The 21,546-nt window shown below is 42.7% G+C and overlaps 2 protein-coding genes across 2 annotated transcripts in view; both read left to right on the top strand.

Moving 5' to 3' along the window:
- ACSS1 (acyl-CoA synthetase short chain family member 1) overlaps positions 1-7,547 on the top strand; it is a 35,556-nt gene extending 28,009 nt beyond the window's left edge. Inside the window, exons 11-14 of the mRNA XM_052676126.1 lie at positions 955-1,082; positions 2,660-2,723; positions 3,277-3,395; positions 4,289-7,547. Of these exons, the coding sequence (XP_052532086.1) occupies positions 955-1,082; positions 2,660-2,723; positions 3,277-3,395; positions 4,289-4,465 (488 nt within the window). The 3' untranslated portion in view covers positions 4,466-7,547. The remainder of the gene's footprint in view (positions 1-954; positions 1,083-2,659; positions 2,724-3,276; positions 3,396-4,288) is intronic.
- A 356-nt stretch (positions 7,548-7,903) lies between these two features.
- APMAP (adipocyte plasma membrane associated protein) lies at positions 7,904-21,024 on the top strand. The gene is made up of 9 exons (XM_052676461.1): positions 7,904-8,045; positions 10,779-10,895; positions 14,015-14,130; positions 14,625-14,717; positions 16,456-16,572; positions 17,826-18,000; positions 18,457-18,591; positions 18,921-19,113; positions 20,116-21,024. The coding sequence occupies exons 1-9, from the start codon at positions 7,954-7,956 to the stop codon at positions 20,323-20,325; spliced, it is 1,248 nt and encodes a 415-aa protein (XP_052532421.1). The 5' UTR covers positions 7,904-7,953; the 3' UTR covers positions 20,326-21,024.
- The last annotated feature ends 522 nt before the right edge of the window (positions 21,025-21,546 follow it).

Consider the following 21,546-nt stretch of genomic DNA (forward strand, 5'->3'; position numbering starts at 1 on the left):
TCTGCATCTGCAATCGCAGTGATATTTAACATAGGTTGATAGCTCCTATCATTCGATAATTGATTGGAAGGGCAAGAAGCATGACTGAAAATCCATGAACTGGACAGTAATGGATCTTGCCAAAAGCTGCCTTCAGAGCTTGCAGCATTAGCTGCCAGCTGCTGTGCCAAAGTGCCACAGGAACAATTCTCTCCTGGACATGGCTTTGTTTGTTTGCTTTTCAACTAACCCAGTAGCAGAGTTTCTACCATGGTCACATGCTGAAAAGGGATTATTTTCTGGGACCTGAGTCTTCGTTAGCCAGGAAAAGAAGTGGCATTTTATCAGACCCAATGTAAGTGATTAAAAAAATTGTCAGTATTCCCACATACAGATGTAATAGAACTGTTCATTTTCAGCTGAGCATTTGTAATTTTCGTTGAGTACTGAGGTGAAGCTAGCAGCAAACCTGAGTTTGACCAGCAGCCTATGGCATGATGGCACATGGCATTTGAACTATTTTGGGGCTGTATGCATTAGTCTGGGTGAGCAGTTGCTGTGCATCTGTAGGAGTGTAAAGCACAGGAAGATCTGAGAACCCTTTTTGTTTTTGTAAATCCAACAGAGCATCACTATGTTGTGTTTGTGGGCTTGGATTTATCGCAGGTCATCAGCCACTGGTTGCTGCTGATTGCCTACAGTGATTGTAGGCAATTATGCCTACCATTGCCTTGCTGCTGCCCAGATGACATAGCAGCCAATACAGCCTAATGATAGCAGCCAAAGGCTGAGGATAGCAGAGGGAAGTGGAAAATGATGTGTGGCCAATCATGCATCTGTAAGCTTAGTCTGCAAACTGTCTGATCCACCCTGCCTTACTTGTCATCCTAGAGCAACATCTGTCCTGAACCAGAGTCCCCAGGAAATAGGCTGGCACACTTCCTACTAACAACCACCCACATCTCTTTCCATTAGGTTACTATTTCACAGGGGATGGTGCTTACAGGACCAAAGAAGGCTATTACCAGATAACAGGGCGTATGGATGATGTCATTAACATCAGCGGACACAGGCTTGGGACAGCAGAGATAGAAGATGCAATGGTAAGCTGCAAGCAGGCACACATCTCTGGGGCAGGGTAGCCCTTGAAAGAAGCTGTATGAATTTAAACAAGTGCAAAATCTGATTTGTTTGCAGTAGCAGTATTGCCTTTGAACCTCTGCCTCTACTTACATGCAGCTGCAATTTGTGATGCTGGTAGAGTCTTCGTAAGGGATTGGCTCTCCCATTCCTTCCTTTCCCTCTGCTAACACTTAGCCTTTACTTCCCAAATCAGCAGTTCATGCTCATCTGGACCAGCTGAACGTGGCTGAGAATTCAGTAGCACTGAAACAACCTTGATTCACAACAGCTGCAAAGACAGATAGCCTGTCTTTCTGAGAGAAAATAGTATTAGCTCAGAGGATTGAAAACAAAAAGTCCTCAAAGCACTTACCTTCAAAGCTTGACCTGGATATTTATTCCTGTATTATGTGCCTTGCCTGCAAACAGCACTTAAATGTAACATTTGATGAACCTGAATTTATATGGCACACAAGGATTAGGTTGTCTCCTCTGTGAGTAAATTTTTTTTGTTTGGATGAATTTATGATCATGGATATAGGATCTGGTTTCTTCCCCACTTTTTATATATGTATATATGTGAATAGGCAAATATATTTTTCTGCTATATTGCTCTGTGATGTTTTTTCATATTTTTAATCTAATTTAAGACATAATCCAGTCTTTGGTTTGAGATTCAGGTACATGAGTTCTCCCAGCCTGTACACCCAAACTGTCTCCTTACTGCCAATGAATATCAGTTTCACCCAAGAAGTGTGGCAGAATAAATCACTGTTCTGGAGCATAATAAAAACAAGCATTCAGCAGAAAAACCCTTCTGTGCTTCTAGGAAGAAGTGAAGGCCAGATTCTTTCTTCCTTCTGGTGTGCTTCGGTTGCTAATAAACACTGATCAGGTGTTGACTGTGATATTGGCATTTGTTCTGCTGGAGTCAGATCTCTGAGGCACGGAGCAATGCAAGACTACTTTTGTGTATGATTTGGCTATGGCCAGACATCACTTGGGACTGTAGCTTCACACACACAAAGAGAAAGCATCACTGAATCACAGACTGGTTGAAGTGGGAAGGCACCTCTGGGTTTATCTACTCCAGCCCCTGCTCCAGCAAAGACACCCAGAGCTGTTCACCCAGGCCCCTGTCCAGGCAGCTTCTGAAAGTCTCCAAGGAGAGAAACTCCATAACCTCTCTGGGAAACCTGTGCCAGTGCTCCAGCACCTGCACAGCACAGAACTGCTTCCTGATGTTTAAATAAGACTATTGTGACCTGTTGTTGCCTCTTGCTGGTGCAAATTCAGCTTGGTGTGCTTTGGGTCCAGCAGTGCATGTGAAAATGCTTCTTAGTGTATTTGAAAGCAGGACCAATCCAGTGAGTAAATGCTACTTCCAGAAACTGATGCCTGTGGCCACCAGCTGACTATGGAGTAGGGAGGTGGAATCCAGCTTTCCTGTTTTGCATGCAACAAAGAGATGGCAAGATACTGCAGATACTGCAAAAGTAGCTGGCACAGATGCGGAAGGGCTTTACGCTCTGATTACTTTTGTTTTATTTTTGTGAAGGCTGATCATCCTGATGTCCCTGAGACAGCTGTGATTGGGTATCCTCATGAAATCAAAGGAGAAGGTATGTGAAAAACAGCATCCTGACTTGAAACATAAATACATTCAGTTTCTAACCTGGACTCTGTGCTAAGTGGTATCTAGGGAATAGAAGACTGGTTACTGTTGGTTGACTGGCAATACAGTCCTAAGGTGCAACAGCAACCATGAAAATAACTTCCTAAGCTAAATGCAGGTATTGCTCCCTTGACTGTTTTCATTTGTAGTGTTTATATATATGATAGAGCTTTCATAAGCAGGATTGTGCTCAGAAAAGCCCTTTGAACAGATGGGTTTGTGTTGGTATTGATCCCAATGACTCTGCTAGTCATTGTTGTGCTATCATTGTCACTGAGACCAATCTGGTCTATGGATACTAAGACAAGACTGGACCTTTATTCTAGGGGCTTGAATCTGACTGCTTTTGTAAACATGACTGATGGTTTTCTTGTCAGTCCCCAGATTGTGCCTAAGAATGATTTAAAACCTGCCTTAGCATTCAAATGAGTAGTTCTGCCAGCCAGAACCTAATACGAAGTACTCATATTTCATTTTCATTTTTCTCATTTTTCTTCTAGGTGCCTTTGCTTTCATAGTGCTCAAAGAGCAGACAGCTCATACAGACCATGTCAAACAAGAGCTCAAAACTATAGTGGCTACCAAAATAGCAAAGTATGCTGTGCCTGACCACATTCTGGTAAGAGGGAGAGTAAGGGAGACTGGGAGCAGGAGCAGTGGCATTTACTAAGCCTTGCCTTTCCCATCTGCTGTGTTGCAGTTGTCTCTCTCTAGCAGGACAAAGGAACTTGCTGGAGGGATCTGTGGGTGGAGGAGGCAGGTGCAATGGTCTGAACGTACACATCCATGCACAGAGAGTACTGAGAGTACCTTTCCTGGCAAGAATTCTGGCCAACGGGAATTTTAGGCACACCCTGTGCCTTAAGCGGCATTTGTCATCCCTTCTTTGAGATGCAGCAGCATTACCATTTTAAACTAAAAGGGAAGAGACTTAGATTATTATCAGGAAGAATTTTTTTTACTCAGAAGGCAGTGAGACTCTGGCACAGCTGCCCATAGAAGCTGTGGTGCTCCGTCCCTGGATGGACTTAAGGCCAGGTTGGATGTGGGCCTGGGCAGCCTGAGCTGTGCGGGATCCATGGCGGGATCCATGTTCCAATCCATGGCAGGGATTGGAACTGGATGTGCTCTGAGGTCCCTTCCAACCCAAGCCATTCCACTGTTCTGTGAGTTTTCAAGTGTTTGTAGTTCAACAGTTAACAGCTTTTCCAAGGCCTCAGTCTCCAAAAAGCTTCATATTCAGCAGCACCCAGCCCTGGAGTTACCCAGCAATGAATGAATGAGAAGCAAAGTCTAGTTAGATAAGAATACATTTTATAGCACAAGATATTGATGCAAGCAATATTCCTTTGTTTGGACACAAACTACTGTGCTCAATGAGTAGCTCCTAGGAGTCTCCTAGGAGCTGTAGCCATGAGATAGCGCCAGGCTTAGGACAGCTCAGCTAGATTTCCAGGTTATCTCCATCAGGATCCAAGTTCTGATTCAGGTGTGTCTTTCTCTTTTCTGCAGGTGGTGAAACGCCTTCCTAAAACCCGATCAGGGAAGATCATGAGGAGGCTGCTGAGGAAAGTAGTCACTGAGCAATCAAGTAACATGGGAGATGTCACCACACTTGACGATCCGAGTGTTGTCGCAGAGATACTGGATGCGTACCAGAAATACAAAAAGGAGAAGAGTTCCTCATAGCAGATGCCTTTGGAATATCTCTGCTCTGGAAATGTGGAGGGTCTTGAATGACGAGGCAAACAACATGGTTCTCTCTTGGTGTATTCTGCAAAACTCTGTTCCCTTCTAGAGAAATAGGATTTCTTCTCCACAAAGTGTTTTGAGTTGTTCAGAGCTAGGAGGCATCTCCTGTCTTGCACAGTCAGGGAGCTCCTTTTCACTGCTTCTAGAGCTGATGTAGAAAAGCCATTGGCAGTTTCCATTAGCTGTGGTGAAAATAATATGAGGTAAAACAAGATAAAGATGTTAATATTTCTCATTTCAATGGTTTTATACAAGGAAATGTTTTTGTATTATACTTCCGTTTTTTTTAAGAGCAGCCTTGGAATATATTCCTTCTATTTTTCCTTCAGCTTGGATATCCAAGTTGAAGTAGTTGTTTTTAACTGCAACTGTGGTGCCTTTTCAGCAATGCAGGGTTTTTAGTAGATATTTCATATGTATTATTAGGGAAATGAGAAGGACATGGCTAATCAGATATTTATCTCATGTTCTGATAATTCCTGTGGCTTTCCTCATAATAACTTGTGCCTTCCACTATATTTCCAGAACTTCCCTGGAACACCTACACAACCCAGCATTAGAACTTTCAGCTACAAAACTGAGCCACAAAGCCTATGTCTGAACTCTGCACATCCTCAGTGCATTGCCAGGGAACTGGTCCCAGGTGTTTTCATTCTCCTTTAAGAGACTGAGATCACCAACTGGGATTTTAGGGCAACTTTCCTCTTCCTCATTAGTGATGATAATTTCTGCAGTTGTCTTTGTTTCTTCAAGTCATTATGAAAAGGAAACCATATTTACTTTGCTAGAGGAGCATGGGGGAATAAAATCCCAAAGTGTTCAAGAGAGGTTTGAAGCTAAAGAGATGTGCTAGAAGGTTTGTTGTGAGTTGCTGAGTTGCATGATTTCTAGTCAATGAATGGTTATTTTAGCCCACTCCCAAGTGATCTGTAATCTGACAGGTAATCAACAAAGACAGGCACCCAATTTGAAGGTAGGTTGGTTCTTTCATCAGAAGTTGTCTTAATGCTTGTCATTTCAAGATGTCCCCTGCCATGTCTGTCCCTTCCATGTGCTGCTGTGCTGATCTTCCAGCACGTGCCATGCCGGTACACACAGATTGCACAATCCACAAAGAGAAGGAAGTGCCTCTTAGATGCTTTCTGGGAAATGATGGTGGTTTTCCAGACTACCAACCTCAGAATAACAGGAAACAATAGTCTTTGTCTTTCATATGCTTTTCACAGCAAGGAGTGGTGAGTTTTTGGCCAGCAAAGAATCTGGTCCAAATGGGGAAGACAACTGTCAATACGATATGTTCTCAGTCAGGCCTGTTGCCTTTGATCTCAGAGTTCCTTTTGGGTATGTTAGGTACGTTTGTTGTTGGATTTTTAAATCTATGTGTCTCCAGGGTCTGGGTAATACAGCAGGGAAGATCATACTTTGTTGCGGTTCCCATCCTTGTGACTGCAATCCATTTTTGCCTAAGGTAAGTATGCATCCTGTGGACTTTGTGCGAAGTCGAGGATCAAAAAGTTTCACATAGCTGACAGACTTTAATATTTCGGGAGACAGCCACTACGTACATCCTCTATTGCCACTGCAGAAATAAAACCCCTCTTCCTTAAGTGATTTTCAAGTGGGAAGCTGACAGTAGTTAATGCTTTTGATAGAAAAGTAGACTCTCTTGTTTAGACAGGCTGTCTGCACACACACAGCCTCCCCCACACAGTCTGAAATATAGGGTGGAGAAAGAGAAGTGGTCTTTGAACAAAATCATACACTTTGATGAAGAAAGCATTTTCTACATTAGTGAATTTCCACATGAAGGTCCAGTATTTGCTGACATTGGATCTAATTCATCTGAATTGCCTCACAAGGACTGGCTTTGTGCTTTTGGTGGAGACACTGTTATCCAATTCATCTGGTGAGGAAAAAGGGAAGATAAGTGTACTGCTTCACGTGCATCTGTGTATATTCTGAGGCCCCTTTGGATGCTCATAGAGAGCACATGGTACTGTCATAGTACTACTGTTAGAGTCATCACAGTCAGAAGAGATCACTAAGATAATCATGTCCAATTGTCAGCCTATCACCACCACTAACCATGACCTTCAGTTCCACATCTCCACATCTGTAGAACGTGCATTAAGTTTGCCAGCCTTAGAAGTCCTCCTTTCATCTTTTTTTCTGTAATCTCTTATTGCACTGGTTGCATTACCAGTCCTAGTCTGAGTAGAGCTGAGCATGTTGCTATTTCCTGGATGTGGTGAGCACCAGCAGTAGTGTTTGTCAGCAGTGCTTTCGGCTTCATGTGCAGCTGTTTTGTCACCCGTCCAGACTTTGCTTTGAGGAGGGGCTCAGCCTGCAGAACTGGCACTGAGGTCCTCAGTTCTTGAAATACTAAGAGAAAGATGCCACTAGTAAAAGACTTCAGGCCTGCTGCCTTTTGAGCTGATCCACTGATGCATTCATCAGTGGGGAAAGTATACTTGGAATACTTCATAGTGGGATCATGGGATACTCTTGTGTATGGTTGATTCATTTGGGAAAGCAAAACTGATGGACCTTTGTGCATCCACGATTAATGTGGGGGTGATGTGCTAGATTGCATTTGTAACCTCATCAGAAGAGTTTCGGAGTTTGTTTTACCTGCTGCAGTCTGACACAAAGGGCAAATGAAAACACTCAACAAGGGAGACAAGGCCTGCTAGGGAAAGAGCCTCTAGGTCTGCTGCGGCAGCATCTAGTAGTAACATAACCTTGCCATGCCTGTCCATCATGTTCTTACCTCATTTTCCCACTCAGATGTACCCATGGAACCTGATCTTCGTGCCTTTTTTCCCACCCAAGAGACCAGAGCACAGTTTTCTTAATTTTAGGAAACAAAAAGGCATCTCCTAGAGGTGATATATGTTGTACAGATTAACATTAAGCCTTCCATTTTGCTGTTGTTAATTGTCATACTTTACATTTATTGTCATTGACCGAAATCCGTGATCTCCGTATTCAGATTTTCATTAAAAGAAGCACCCACTTCTGCGTGATGTGTTGGCTTTGTGCCGTAGGCGTCTGACTCTACACGTGTGGGGTTTCGCTCCCAGCAGCCAGAACACCAACTTCGCCCTCCTCACCAAGCTCTCCCCCGGCCCGTTTCGCGCCAGCCGCGGTGCAGCCCCCTGCCGCCACCTGGTGGATGGAGCCGCTCCTTCCCGGAGCGGCAGCGGGGATGCGCCGAGCTTCGCTCCTGAGGACGGGACCGCGGCGGTTCAGCGGCCGTCTAGAGGCGGCACCCGGACACGGCGGGGCTGAGCAAAACCCCGCTCTGCAGCCTTCAGCGCACCGCCGGAGGCCCGCCGAGGAAGCGCAACTCAGCGCGCAGGCGCGGCCGCAGGGCGGGGCGGGGGGCGGGCGGAGGCCGGAGGTCGGGGCCGGAGCTGCGGAGGATGAATGAGGCCGAGGGGCTGCGGCAGCGCCGGCCGCTCCGCCCGCAGGTCATCACCGAGGACGGCCCGGCGCAGGAGGCCAAGGAGGGCAGGTGGGAGGCCCGTCCGGCGCGGGGCTGCGGGCCGCCGTCCACCCGGGGCGCTCGGTGCTGCTCGGGCGGCGCTCAGGCGGCCCTTGTGTGCCCGGTGGTGGGGTTTGTTGGTCTGTCTCACCATCTATCTGTTTACGTATTGGGGCTGTTTAAACGCAGCTCTTGGAGCAGTGCCGCTTATCCCGTTGTGGCTTGCGCGGATCTGCTGTGGGTGTGACTGGCTGTTGTGTAATGCTGTTAGTTTGTTTGGAGCTGGCAGTGGTTCAGAGAGGTGACCGCACACCTCTGTGTGCCTTATAAACACTTCATTGGTTTGAGGTTTGGTTAAGGATGATCTCCTTTACAGCTCCCTGTGTACCGATTCAATTCGAAACTGGCTTCTCTGTAACTGCAGGCGGTAGCAGCAATAAGAAAGCAGCGTTTGCTTTGCCTTCCACCAAAGCTCGATCTTCAAGGTCCCTTCTAACCTAAACCACTCTTGGCTGGCACTGCTTTGGTTCACCATCACTGATGTCTTTTCCCATTTGAGTGCCCCTCAGTTTTTTCTCTCTGCTCCTCTGTGTCACCAGGGTGCAAGAGGTGCTTATTACTGTACTCATAGCCCCTGTTAACAAGGGAAACTATCAGCACCTTTCAATTGTTCTTTCCAGCATCCACCTCTCTTGCTAATTTTTCTCACATCAGTTGTGTTTCTAGGACTCTGTCAACGATCCAGAATATTCACAGATCCCAGTCTCTCGAGACTGCCCTGCATGAAGCAGTGGAAGTACTTCCGAAGGATGCCCGTGTTCCAGATGGGAGCCATGCAGAAACTCTTGCTGACGGCTGCCCTCCCTGCTGCCTCTCCTGCCGTTCTATGCTGAGAGGAGGAGGCAGCCCACACTGCTGGCTGTGCTGACCTCTAGTGTCTTTTTGTCAGCCTCTCTCCAAGAGCTGTGTGACAGCATCTTGTTTTAGTTCTCAGTGACAGCTAAATTAGTGTTGTTATAGCTAGAAGATTGGGAATTGTTTGATTTTGTTGATGTGCGTTTGCTTTTATTTAATTTCTAGTATTTCAGCAGTATCTAAAGTAGGTCTTGCAGTTTGCAGGCTTGGAGCAGGGGTTTGCATGTTGCCACGTTCTTCCTGCTGGCTTCCTTTATTATCAGTACATTGCAAGTTTGTTTAAGGCTCAGAAATATGACCTTTACCTAATAATGCTTTCAGGAGCTTTAATTAAGTTGGCTTGGCAGATGAGTTCTCATCCACCTTTATCAGCTTCCTTTTGTGTGAGCTATTCTCATCTGTCACAAAGGTGCTTCTGTGACTGCTGACAGCACTTTCAATTTTTGAAGTATTGAGCCATCATTTTCTGAAGGACTGTGGAACAGTGAGGCAGGCAGCTGAAGTCTTTGTATAGACTTAGAGACCACTGTGTAGACTTAGAGACCATCTCATGTCTCTGTCACTCTCTCCATTCCAAGGGCAAGGGGAAAAAGACTGGGATGTTGCTTTCTCAAGACATCTGCTGTTCCAGCAGACAGTGCTGAGATCTGGTGGTTCATCACAAGGGCAGTCTGGCCCCTGGGAGTTGCAAAGAGGTTGGTCAATGTAGATGAGCAAGCTTATTTGAAGCAGCTTCATGTTCTGATTACGTCATCTTGGAGATAGGCTTATTGCTGTAACATTGCTGATGTGCCCAAAGGGGAGTGCTCTCTGGAAGGAGCTGTGATGGGCAATGAATATTTTAGCATCAGTTTGTTGTTGGTGCAGGCAGTGACCAGATTCAGGCCTGACTGTGTCCTTCCTTACCCAGTAGATAATCCCGAAGATTACCTTGAGGCTGATAGCAGCACTGCGTGTACATGCTGTTAGCTCCCCAGTTTTGCTGTTTGTGCTTTGGGCAGCAATTCTCTGTCCTGTTGTTTGGATGTCAGGCTGGTGAAGGACAGCACAGTGGAAATGGTCCAGGATTGATGCAGGGCAACCAGGTGCCATTTGCCTCTGTGTAACTGATACTGAGTGGAGTCTGGCTGACTGTGTCAGTGAGCATTTGGGAGTAGCTAAGGTTTGGGAGCTGCTTTTCTGCTTCAGGTCTGGGATTTGTTGGACACGGCTCTGTGCTTTCCTCTGTAAGTGCTTGATTGAGGTTTATCAGCTTGCTGAAAAGAAAATATGTTGTTTTGTTTTTTTTTTTCCTGTGGAAAAAAAAAACAGGTTTTGCTGTTTGTTGTGTGTTTTGCTGGATTAGTAGGAGGTGCTTAATTGCATCTGCATGCTGGGGCTTGAGTTTCAACCCAGTCTTCACTATGTGAAGAAAGCATTCAATTAATCTCCTCTAATCTTGTATTCGTTGTATTAGTTGCTGGGACTTTTATTAGTACATGCCTGATTTCTGCTTCTTGAAAAATTCTGGAAGGTGGAGGTTTAACTTAGAGCTGGGAAGGAAACTGCTGCCAAAATATTAATTCAATTTAAAAGAACAAAATGTTGGGTTTTGGTCAACTGTAACTTGCATGAAACCTGTATGTGATGCTGCTCTCGGAGCCTCATGTGGTGCCATTGTGCAGAGACTGCATACATACCCCTTTGTTTTATATTAGCCATTAAGAGTATTTGAGAAGGTGATTGAGTAAAAGTATATCTGCGTCCTTTGGTATAGGAAATGGGCTGTTAAGGTTTGTGGGTTTCCTTATTTATTACATGCTAAAATAGCATCACGTGTTAATCCTATTTCTTGTGTGTTTCTGACAGTGCTTACAGCAGCAAGGTGTTCCGTGTTACCTTCTTGACTTTGGCTGCGTCTCTGGCTGTGCCCCTGCTTGGAGCAACTGTTCTACTGGATTGTCCTATAGACCCCCAGCCTATAAGGTATGTTGTTGCTTTGTTTTAAAGTAGATACTTGGAACTGTGACTTTTGCTATGTGTTGTACTACTTTTTGATGACTGAGGCAACTGTGTAAAGTGATTCCCACTGTATTAGGAAAATAGGGATTGATTGCACTGTAACCCATTGCCAGGGCTTGTTTTGCAAACCCAATCTGAGGTACCTTTGCAGTTGTGTCAGCACTGATCAGTGAAGGAGCTGAATTACTTCCTTTGATCATTAATCTCAAAAATGTCTTTGTTTTTTCTTTTTTCTGCCGTCCAAACTGTCAATAGAGCTTGTGCTTACTCACTGAATGCTCCTGCCTTCAGGGAGACATGAACTATATTTTCACCAGGGGACAAGCAGGACAGTTGAACCCAAGCTGTACCCATTTCTGATGAGAGACACTATTCAAATGAAGATGTGAACTGAATGGATAACCTGACTGTGTTCAGTGCTTTGTACCAGCTGAACCATATGGCCATGTTATATTTAAATGCACATCTTGCGAAGTAAATGCATTTACTTGATTTGTGTCTTGAACTGTCTGAATTAATATCAAATATGGGATGTAACAGTGAGCCAGCTGCACGAGAGGATATGACCTGCATTGTGTGTGAAACAGTGTGCTAGTGTAGTCAGGTGATTTGGTGCTTCTGGCATTTTGAAGTAAGTGAAAATGCTAACTCTGCTGAAGATTTAGGTTCAACTTGATAATTCTGCAATGAGAAGGAAGAACAACGTTGTGAACATCTCTAGGGTTTAAAGAAACTGTTGGTGTGGCAGGGTAGTACTTACAAATCTTGCCAAAAAGCTATTAGACCTAAGCCGCTTGCTTGCAAATCTTAATAAAATGCTTTCTGCTTTGTTGAGTTTAACAAAGTATTCCCTGAAACACACTGCAACTCAATTCTGGAACCTAGTAGGATTTGTCTTCAGAGCTTTTCCTATTATGTTGTTCTGGTCTATTTCTCATCCAGAATAGTGTTCTGTAACACTATTCTGCATGCTTACATCTCTTACTTTAAGTCCCTTTTGCCAGACTAGGGCAACCATTCTTGCCCAAATCAATAACTTGTATTGCTTTAGATTTTTGAAGAGAAGCTAAAAAGCTAATTAAGGTGTGGTTTAGGCCTGTACAATAGGAAGGATAATAATTCTGTGTGGTGTTTCTGAAGTGTTCTGAAACAGCTGAAGTAGATGGATGCTTTTTGGAGCAATGACTTCAGTGGAAGAATGTGTAAAATTTGCATTCATATTACTCTGGTAAACCACAGGGAATAAGGAGAGTTAAGAGGGCAGGGCGAAGGCAGGTGACACCTGAAATTTCACATGAAACATCTGCAGCTGATTTATTCCAAATTCTTTCTCTATGAGTCTGTATTGCAAGATATTGATCCTGGGGAGGATTTTCTACTTGAAAACATAACAGTCCAAAGTTCTTGGCAAGTGAGTGAGTTCCTTATCTGAATCTGCTGTTATCTTAATCTGAAACTCTCTAGCACTTGGAAAAAAGGGGTGGAAAACTATCTTATCTTAGCGCTATGAAAGCAACTCTGCTGTGGACAGGACCTAGTACTCAAATTAGAAAGTTTGCTATCTGTAACCAAACACATAAAGTGTGCATCTCTCTCTCCTTACATTATTTGTATTGTGTGCCTGTTCTCTTCAGTTCTCATAGCTTTTACAGTTTGCAGGTCCAGCAAACTTTTTTTACCCCTAGTAGCTAAATACATAGAAATTTCCACAACTTTCACTGTAGGAACAATGTGGTTGCAGTGTTGCTGGTCCTGGGGAAGTCCTAGATCCTGTGTACCATGGCAAATTTTGGACTCAAACCATGTCTTTAGAGATTCTGTGGATGGAAGGCATTTGCTTGTGGTCATATAAGGAGTTATTTAAATTTAAAAATTCTTCCAGAGCTTTGCCCTGGGAGCTTTAGCGTGCTCCTGTGAATGAGCAACTAATGAGCTTACCACCTTGAGCAAGAATGCAGCTTCATTAATGACTTGAAATCATGGAGACTGTAGTGGTTGATGCTTGTGTCTTTAAGAACCTAAGAGTGTGGCTGGAACATATTTGCATTTATTAGCACAGTTGGGGCTGAATTTGGAGCACAGTGCTCTGGAGTGTGGTATTTGTTTTGAAGCTGTGTAGACATCTTACTAGTACCTTTCTCCATATTTCTGTACTTGACTAGAAATCCAGTTGACTTAAATAAGGCTATTATGTGAATAAGGGCTTGCAAAATTGGACCATATTTTATAGTTTTTAGATTTCAGTGCAATTCCCTTTATGTGCAACTTAATCCTTTGAGTTGCTCTTTCTCTATGGGAATGCATTGAAATTATGAACAAGAATGTATTTTTCATTATGGTATGAAGATATGCATGTTGAATGCTGGAATGTTTTCTATCACTAGTAGTATGTCAGTTAATAATTAAAAGTTATTTATTTCCCTTATTGAAGATGTCATATGGAGTCAGATATTAGTGTGTTGTTATACAGTGTTGTTGTAAGTCTTTTTGTTTTATAATATATATCTGTCTTTCCAGGAAAAATGGTTTGGTAAAAACAGCTACTTCAGCTGAATAAGAAAAGAGCAATTCTATCACACACTGCAACAGGTTGCCCAAGGAAACTGTGGATGCCCCATCCCTGGATGCATCCAAGGCCAGGCTGGATGTGGCTCTGGGCAGCCTGGACTGGTGGTTGGCGACCCTGCATATAGCAGGGGGTTGAAATTAGATGAGCATTGTGGTTCTTTTCAATCCAGGCTATTCTATGATTCTGCTGTGTTGTGGTGCTGAATCCTTTGCCTTTCTGTAAGGAAGATGGACATGGAATGTGTTGCTGGACTTAAAGCTGACTTAGAGATACAATTTAAGAATACATGATCAGTCTCTTTTCAGATGAGCAAAACAAGAAAATTTTGATCTTTGATGAACAAGAGTTACTCTTTCAGCTTGCCAGCTGTGTGTCTCTTTAGAAATACATTATATATGAAGTGTAGGCCAGCTTTCAGGAGTTGCAAACTAGGAAAAGGTGGATCCAATTTATTGCTCAAGAGTGTTTGCACATTTGTGCAAAGGTTCATGAGTTCTGTGTTCTGTTTTTGCAGCCTGAAAGAACCACCCCTCCTGACGGGTGTGCTGGAGCCCAATAACAAGTTACAGAAAGCTGAGAGACTATGGGAGAATCAACTGGTTGGGCCAGAATCCATCGTCAATATTGGAGGTAAGCATTGAGAAAAGGTGTTTAGCAGTTGTATCCTTTATTTTCCTCCTGTTAAGTCTTCTCACGGATTATTAGAGTATTAAAAAAATATATATAAATCCACAGCAACAAAGCATTCTAAATTCCTTCTTCAGATTACAGTTTTGTTGCCTGTCTCTGTTAATGTCATGCTGAAGTGACTTCTTGAAGCCACGCTTTTCTGTTACCTATTTTGGTCAGAATCAACAGAAATTCTCTAGGAAACCTTCCTGTTTGTGACAGCTGAGCTATGGGTGAAATGAATGATGTGACCAGGAGGAAGTTTTGTTATGCCCTTTGAAAAGTATAACTAGCAAACGTAGGGCTTCAGATAAATTGAAGATAGAAGAGTCCTACCAATGGGCTCTGCTAGTCCAATCATCTTTCATTTGCTGCTTAATCTGTACGTATGGCGAAGTTTGTGTTGTTTATATTCAGCTTTGTGATCAAGTTAATCACACCAATTACTTTTGCAGATGTGCTATTTACTGGGACAGCTGATGGAAAGATTCTCAAAATTGAAGATGGACAAGTACAGACAGTAGCCAGAATTGGCCATGGTCCTTGTGGTAAGTGGCATCCTTCTGAGCATTTTGTACCCAAAAGCAGATACTTGTGTGGATGAACTTGGTGTTCTGTCTGGATTTCACACACAAGTGCATATCTTCCCCTGTGGACATCTGTAACAGAAATATTAGTACGTGTATGAATGACATACGAGTGGAAATAATTCCACAAGCACTGGAAGGAACAGCAGAGCAAAGAGCTAAAAGAGGGGGAATGGATGCTACTGATAACAAAGGACACTGCTCCTAGCAGTAAAATTTGGGAATTTAGTTTCTTTTATGCCACCATTACAAGGTCTGCATTCTGATAAGGCTTGGAGCATGGATGACCTGTAGAAGATCCTGCATCTTAACCCCGGGAGCATGAGGTTGCATGTGTCACAAATAATGTTCCTTTTCCTGTTGGCCCATCCAGAAATAGCATATACCCAAAAAAAGAAAACAAGAAAAGGTCAGCAACCTGACATAATGTTTATGTGAAGGTGAAGTCAGCAAGATTGTGGGGGGAAGGGCCACCCTGTAGAAACTGAAGACCTCTAAGCAAGTGTTAGTGAATGAACTCTGAGATAATGTGTGAATAGGTAAAATCAACTTCTTTGGAGATTTTTATAAATAAATGTCTGCTCTATAGAATTTTACCTTGCATTTGTTGTACCAATTTCCCTTCCTCGTTAAGTGCACTAGAGGATTGTGGTAGCAGTTATTTCTTGTTGAATTCCACACATCTTTTCCAGCTGCTCATTTGTTTCACTTAATGAATTTTCTGGAAGTGAGTGAGTACAGCTGATAGTGCATTGTTTATTAGTATTTACCAGTTATTGATGTCTGCACCCTTATTTTGTCACTGGTTAAGCAGAGATTGTAGGCCGTTGTTACGTAGCTCTCGCTAACGTGCTCAGCATTTTAGGCATTTTAAAAGGCTGTTCACAAGACCAGCTTTGATCTGTTTCGGCTGCCTAACAAGTAGAGAAGCCTTGGCACTGACAGCAAACAGTTTGCTGCCAGCTGATACACAGCTGGACTTTGAGCTTTTGTTCAGGCATGAATGTGGGGGAGAGTGGATATGGCAAATCACCTTTTCTGTTGGACTTGCACCGCATGCAACATATTCTTGGGAAAGGTGGCAAAGTTATGCTTCCTGCTACTTTGAGGCCAAAGAGGTAGGGAGGACCCTAGACTCATTTTCCTTCTCAGGCTGTGGAGAAATGGTGATAAAAGGGCTGCTTTCCCCAGCAGACTGTCTTGATAACATCTCAAATTAGAAATGTTCTAAATGTCATAGTTCCTTAGGATTCAAGTGGACACAAATGTTTCATGTTTATGGTGTTCTTAATACACAAGTCTGTAGTCATAAGAAAACTATTCTTTCATCAGAACGTTAGCTCTTTCCAATTAGAGATACTTCCAAGGAGTGTGTACCCTTTATTATGAAAATAAACTTACAGTAAGACTGATCCTTCATAGGAAAAAAGTCTTCATTTAAATCCAATTTTCTGACATTCAGCCCTAGTTGGGGCAACTGCTATCAGATGCCAGGCTATTTACTAGCTAAGTTTATCTCTAGACTGGTCATAACATGGAGCTATCTGTATCACTCCTACTCAGACAAGTAAAAACTGTTTCTTTCATGAATGGCACTGGCACTAATGTCTTGTTAAACTGTAGTTCAATCTCATGCAGCAAGCATGAATGCCCTGTGTTTATTTGTATTTGGAAAACCATTTAAAACATTTTTCCTAAGGAACTCCTGAAGATGAGCCAACTTGTGGACGACCACTTGGTATCAGAGTGGGACCAAATAACACCCTTTTTGTGGCAGATGCTTACTATGGACTCTATGAAGTTAATCCAGGCACAGGTATGACTTCTCTATTCAGCAGTTCTCTGCTACTGAGAAATCTGCTCTTCATTTGGAGTTTTGCCCAACACTGTAGGCAATGCCTGTCTTTTCTTTAAAGCAGTTTGGAGCTGCCTGGATGAAACATGCCATGCAAGAACTTTTTCTTGTAGCAATCATTTCTTCTCTGTGTCTGTCTAAATCAGTGTTAACAGTTGCTTATCTTCTGGTAAGCTGTGTTTTCAACTGTCAAAATAGATGCCTTGGGACTCATGAGCTCTGTGCAGCTGTTAATTTTCATAAAGGTAGAAAAATTATCTTGCAGTTACATAAGCTTTTTGCTGTGTTTAGTATTCCTTTATTTCTGCCTCAATCTCACAATGTGGTAGTGAAAACCTCTCCTCTGTAACCCCAATCTATAGAAGGTGAAGAAAGGCGTAGCTTGGTGTGGCTGAAGATCAAATGGCTTGTTCCTGCTGAGACAGGCACTGCTGCTTTGTGTCCTTCATTGTATGTCCCTGAGCCAGATCTCAGTTTCAAGAGCTGTGTCATCAGAAATCTATGGTTTGTTTTCTTGAAGGGTTCACTTTCTTTACAGTTTGTTTCCAATTTGGCTCTTACCCAAAAGGGTAGGGGGAAGGAGGCTTGGACAAGTGCCATATTGGAAGGATTTAGACTGTGTGGCTTTGGGAGAGTGTAATCAAAGTCTCCCTTACTGATGGTAGACAGCTGCCACATTAGTTCAGTCATGCCAAAACAAAGAAGAAAAACAAACCCCAGGCCCAAATATGACTACAACAGATTTTCATCAGTGGTGTTAGAGGCTTGGCCATAATAATTTACCTGGTGATGTGCCAACTATGCCAGAGCAGTTCAGTGAACCTGCCAGTGCTTTCATGTTTAAAAAGTACTCTTCAATCCTACGGATTGATGGGGAAAGAGAGTGGTAATTGGTTTGCTTGAACTCTACAACGCTGGGACCTGCATTCATGCTTGGTTTAATGTGAATTAAACCAATTCAGAATTCAGAAATGTGGCAAGTCTGGTGCCTATCAGAAGGAAACGTCTTCCGTTCCAGCTTTTCTGAAGAGTGTTTTCTCCTTGTCACTTACATTGTGTTGAGTTATTCCATTGCAATCCAAAACCTTCTTACTTAATGGAGGCAAGAATGGAAAAAATGTGAAGTGCTTGCTGATTTTCTGTTAGTGTTGAACTTGCTGCCCAGGCAGGACATATAAAAGCTGGCCTTATATGTGTGTCTTTTTTCTGACCAGGTGAAACGAAAGTGCTTGTGTCAACCAAAACACTAATTGAAGGTCAGAAGTTGTCGTTTCTGAATGACCTTACTGTGACCCGAGATGGCAGGAAAATCTACTTCACAGACTCCAGTAGCAAATGGCAAAGAAAAGACTACTTATTCCTGCTTATGGAAGGCACGGATGATGGGCGGCAAGTATCCCTTCCCCAAGGCATTTAGCGTACTTTAAGCTCACCTGTAGGAATGGACTTGGACACTTTCTTGGTCTCCAAGTTTTTGTTGTTATAAGCCACCTGTGCAAGCACTGCACTGCCCAGGAGAGGGTGGAAGAAGATGTGGATGATGCTGATGAGACCTGCAGCAAAGTAAATGAGATTGCTTTTTTTTTCTTCTCCTTTGAGAAGACTCAAATGGAATGTGCTTTTTAAAAGAGAGGGTGTTAGCATGATGTTCTAACTAAATCTTTAATGGATAGACCTCTTGAGATTGGCAGTTGTATTTCTCCTGACTTCATAAGCAAGTGCTTCCTTGTTATTTATCCACTTTAACTTAGGTGAAATACATGAGCAAGGAGGTGAACAGTGAGAAATGAAATTGCAGTGGGTAAATATTTGTCTTTACAAACATGTATAATACTCTCTTTTTAGCCTGCTTGAATATGACACAATAACAAAAGAAGTGAAAGTCTTAATGGTGGGACTGAGGTTTCCCAATGGTGTTCAGCTCTCTCCTGCGGAAGACTTTGTCCTGGTGTTGGAAACAACCATGGCCAGAATCAGAAGGTGAGTGTGACTTCATTGGAACTATTGACTCCATCCACTTAAAAATTAACTGACTGAGCTGAATGACAAAAGAAATCCTAGACTCTGTGTGTAGTTAACAACATCAAAGAAGATTTTCCATTGGAGGTATCTGTGCTGCATAATTTTTCCTACCGTGCTCCTTGGGCACAGTAGAGTAAGCTGACTTTTTCTGACAAAGAAGAATGCCTATGCTTTATTTCCCTATGCCAAGCTAAGGAAAAATTATTTTTAAGTAAATTCCTGTTTATACTTCATTAATTAGACTGCTTGATTTAAGATATTATAATCCTATTATTTATAACTTTCAGGTATTATGTGTCTGGGCTGATGAAAGGTGGAGCAGATATGTTTGTTGAGAATATGCCTGGTCTTCCAGATAATATCAGATTAAGCAGCTCTGGTGGATATTGGGTAGCTATGCCAGGTGTCCGTCCTAATCCTGGATTTTCTGCGTTAGATTTTTTGTCTGAAAAACCGTGGATTAAAAGGATGATATTTAAGGTAAGAAAAAAAGAATGACCTTTAGTATGGGAATGGAAGTGACTAAAAACATTGGTTTGTTCTATTTCTTCCTATTCACAGGAAGATTAAAATAAAAAATAGTGCTGTTTAAAACTGTTGTGGTTGTCTTCGTGTGGAGCAGTTTGTGTGATTCATGCGTAGAGAAGCAAATGTTAGTTTCAATAAGTAGCAAACAGGCATCTCTTTGAATTGCCTTCCATGTTGATCTCAGAAGAAAGAAAGAGGAGTTATCTCTGCCCTAGCCATGCAGCAATACAGGATCTGTATTTGGATATGTGAAAGAAGACTCCACCTCTATACCTGAAGTGCCTGAAGGACTTACTGCCAAGTGTTTGGAGAGGTTTTAAAAAATTTCCTCTATTCTAGTGGCTTCCCTAGGCATCCTAGGAGATGTGTGTGCTTCATATACTGCTGTGTGGCACTTTGTTCTAACTCAATATGCACTCCCTTTTGATTAAAGAAATAGCAATAATAACATATTTTGTGAAGGATATCTGATACTGAGTAAATGGAATAGTTCTCTTTATGCAATATGAAGACTTGAAAATGCTTTCCTAAAAAAAACTAATTAAAATCAACTGGCAGCATTTAGGATAGAAGTGACAGTTCAGCTAAATGAACTCTCATCCGTGCTGTGCTGTCTTTGCTGGTGTAGTGCAGATGCCTTAACAGAGCAGTGCTATGGGTGGCAGAGCATGTCTGCAGCTTAGCATCAGCTGTGCCAGAAGAAGCTGCTGCCTCCTGTGAGGACATTTGTTCAGCCCAGTGTCAGAGTGCATTTCTGATGGCTGATCTTTAAAAAAAATTTTTTTTTGAGCTGTCACATTTTAAGCCTGTGTAATACTGGTTACTCAAAATGTGTGCTTTTGTTCTTAACTGGTTCAGTTGAGGGGTGTGGAACGGTTTTTGATTGTATATCTGACTTCCAATTGTGTACAACAGAGTCTTTTGATAGTTTTCCTTTTTTTTTTTATCTTCTAGATACTGAGCCAGGAAACTGTGACAAAGCTTGTGCCCAAGCGTAGCCTCGTTGTTGAGCTTAGTGAGACAGGATCCTACAGAAGAAGCTTTCATGATCCCACTGGAGTGACTGTACCTTATGTTAGCGTGGCACATGAGCACAATGGATATCTTTACCTGGGCTCCGTCCAGTCTCCGTTTATTTGCAGACTTAATCTTCAGCATGTTTAACCATCCATCCATGATAAAGTGTCACAGTCCTGAAATACTCTAGAGGTATGAAGGAAGCATGTGATTGAAACAGTGTGTGACTGAGGAGGAAAAGTGAAGACAGCCTGTTAATAAGTGCACTTAGCACTGCTCTGTTGCCACAGGAAAATGTACAGCTTGCTGTATCTGTCCTTGGTTTGACTGCCCTTGCTTTGGAGTTGGCATGAATAATACTAATGTCTGAGGAATACGGTGAGGCTTCTTTGTGTGGTTATTTGCTCAAGCAAAATCTACTGCATTTCCAAACCCAACCCTGGAGTTTTCTTAAACAGGCAACATCTGTCACCCATAATGCAACTGTATGTTTATCTTACCATTGAAGGGTTTACAATGTATGGAATTTAAACATGTATGATCTGGACTGAAGAGGATATCTTGCATGTGTTTATACTTCAAAGCCAACTGTTTAGGAGTGATTACAGTGCATGTTCTCACTTGCATACAATCGTGCTGTGATATAGGCAGCAACATCTGGAACATGCCTAGAAACCTAATTATTCCACTTGGGTTTTTTCAATTCTAGCCTATGTAATCAACATTGGAAACTACGGTTAACAGCTAATCAACATGCAGAATCTGATTTGATCATTATCTATGGATTCTTGTGTGGTTTTTTTTGTTTGTTTGTAGTTGGATGAAAGTTTTTTCTAAGTTACCGAAGACTGGTTCCGGGGGTTTAAGGTGGATCACTTAGAATGTTACCTCCATGTTTATCAGGTCCTGTAAGTTTCCTGTTCACTGTGTAGTTGGCCATTCCTGAGGGGCATGGGAGGGAAGAAGGCCAGCTGCAGGAATCCTCTTCAGCATGTGTATTATGGCAAACAGGTGAAGATTTTGGGAAGAGTCTGTGTGTCTGAGGGTGGATGTGGACTGAAGGAGCCCCTGCAGCACCTAGTAATAGTGGATGAAGAAGGCTTTGGTGGAAAATGTTGGAATATGGTAGTTGTTCATGGGTGCTTCCTGCATTGAAAGGTACTCTGGTGAATCCACAAAATGCTTTTCTGTAAACTACTGCAAAGGAAAGTCCATTCTTCTTACATTTTCAATAAAAATTTTTTTCCACCTTGGATAGGATCTTAGGGGAGTTTATTTCAGCAGTGTGATTTAGTGAGATTTAGTAGGGATTCCTGCTCTGGGACTGAAGATTACTGCTTGCTCTCTACTGCCTCTCTCTACCACTGG

This window comes from Tympanuchus pallidicinctus, unplaced genomic scaffold, assembly GCF_026119805.1.
Source record: "Tympanuchus pallidicinctus isolate F22 unplaced genomic scaffold, pur_lepc_1.0 scaffold1, whole genome shotgun sequence".
NCBI classification, from domain to species: domain Eukaryota; kingdom Metazoa; phylum Chordata; class Aves; order Galliformes; family Phasianidae; genus Tympanuchus; species Tympanuchus pallidicinctus.

Coding starts and splice junctions, on each gene's coding strand:
- APMAP (XM_052676461.1), top strand. CDS start 7,954: ATGAATGAGGCCGAGGGGCTGCGGCAGCGCCGGCCGCTCCGCCCGCAG. Junction 8,046..10,778: donor CAGGAGGCCAAGGAGGGCAG/GTGGGAGGCCCG, acceptor TGTTTCTGACAG/TGCTTACAGCAGCAAGGTGT. Junction 19,114..20,115: donor TTAAAAGGATGATATTTAAG/GTAAGAAAAAAA, acceptor TTTATCTTCTAG/ATACTGAGCCAGGAAACTGT.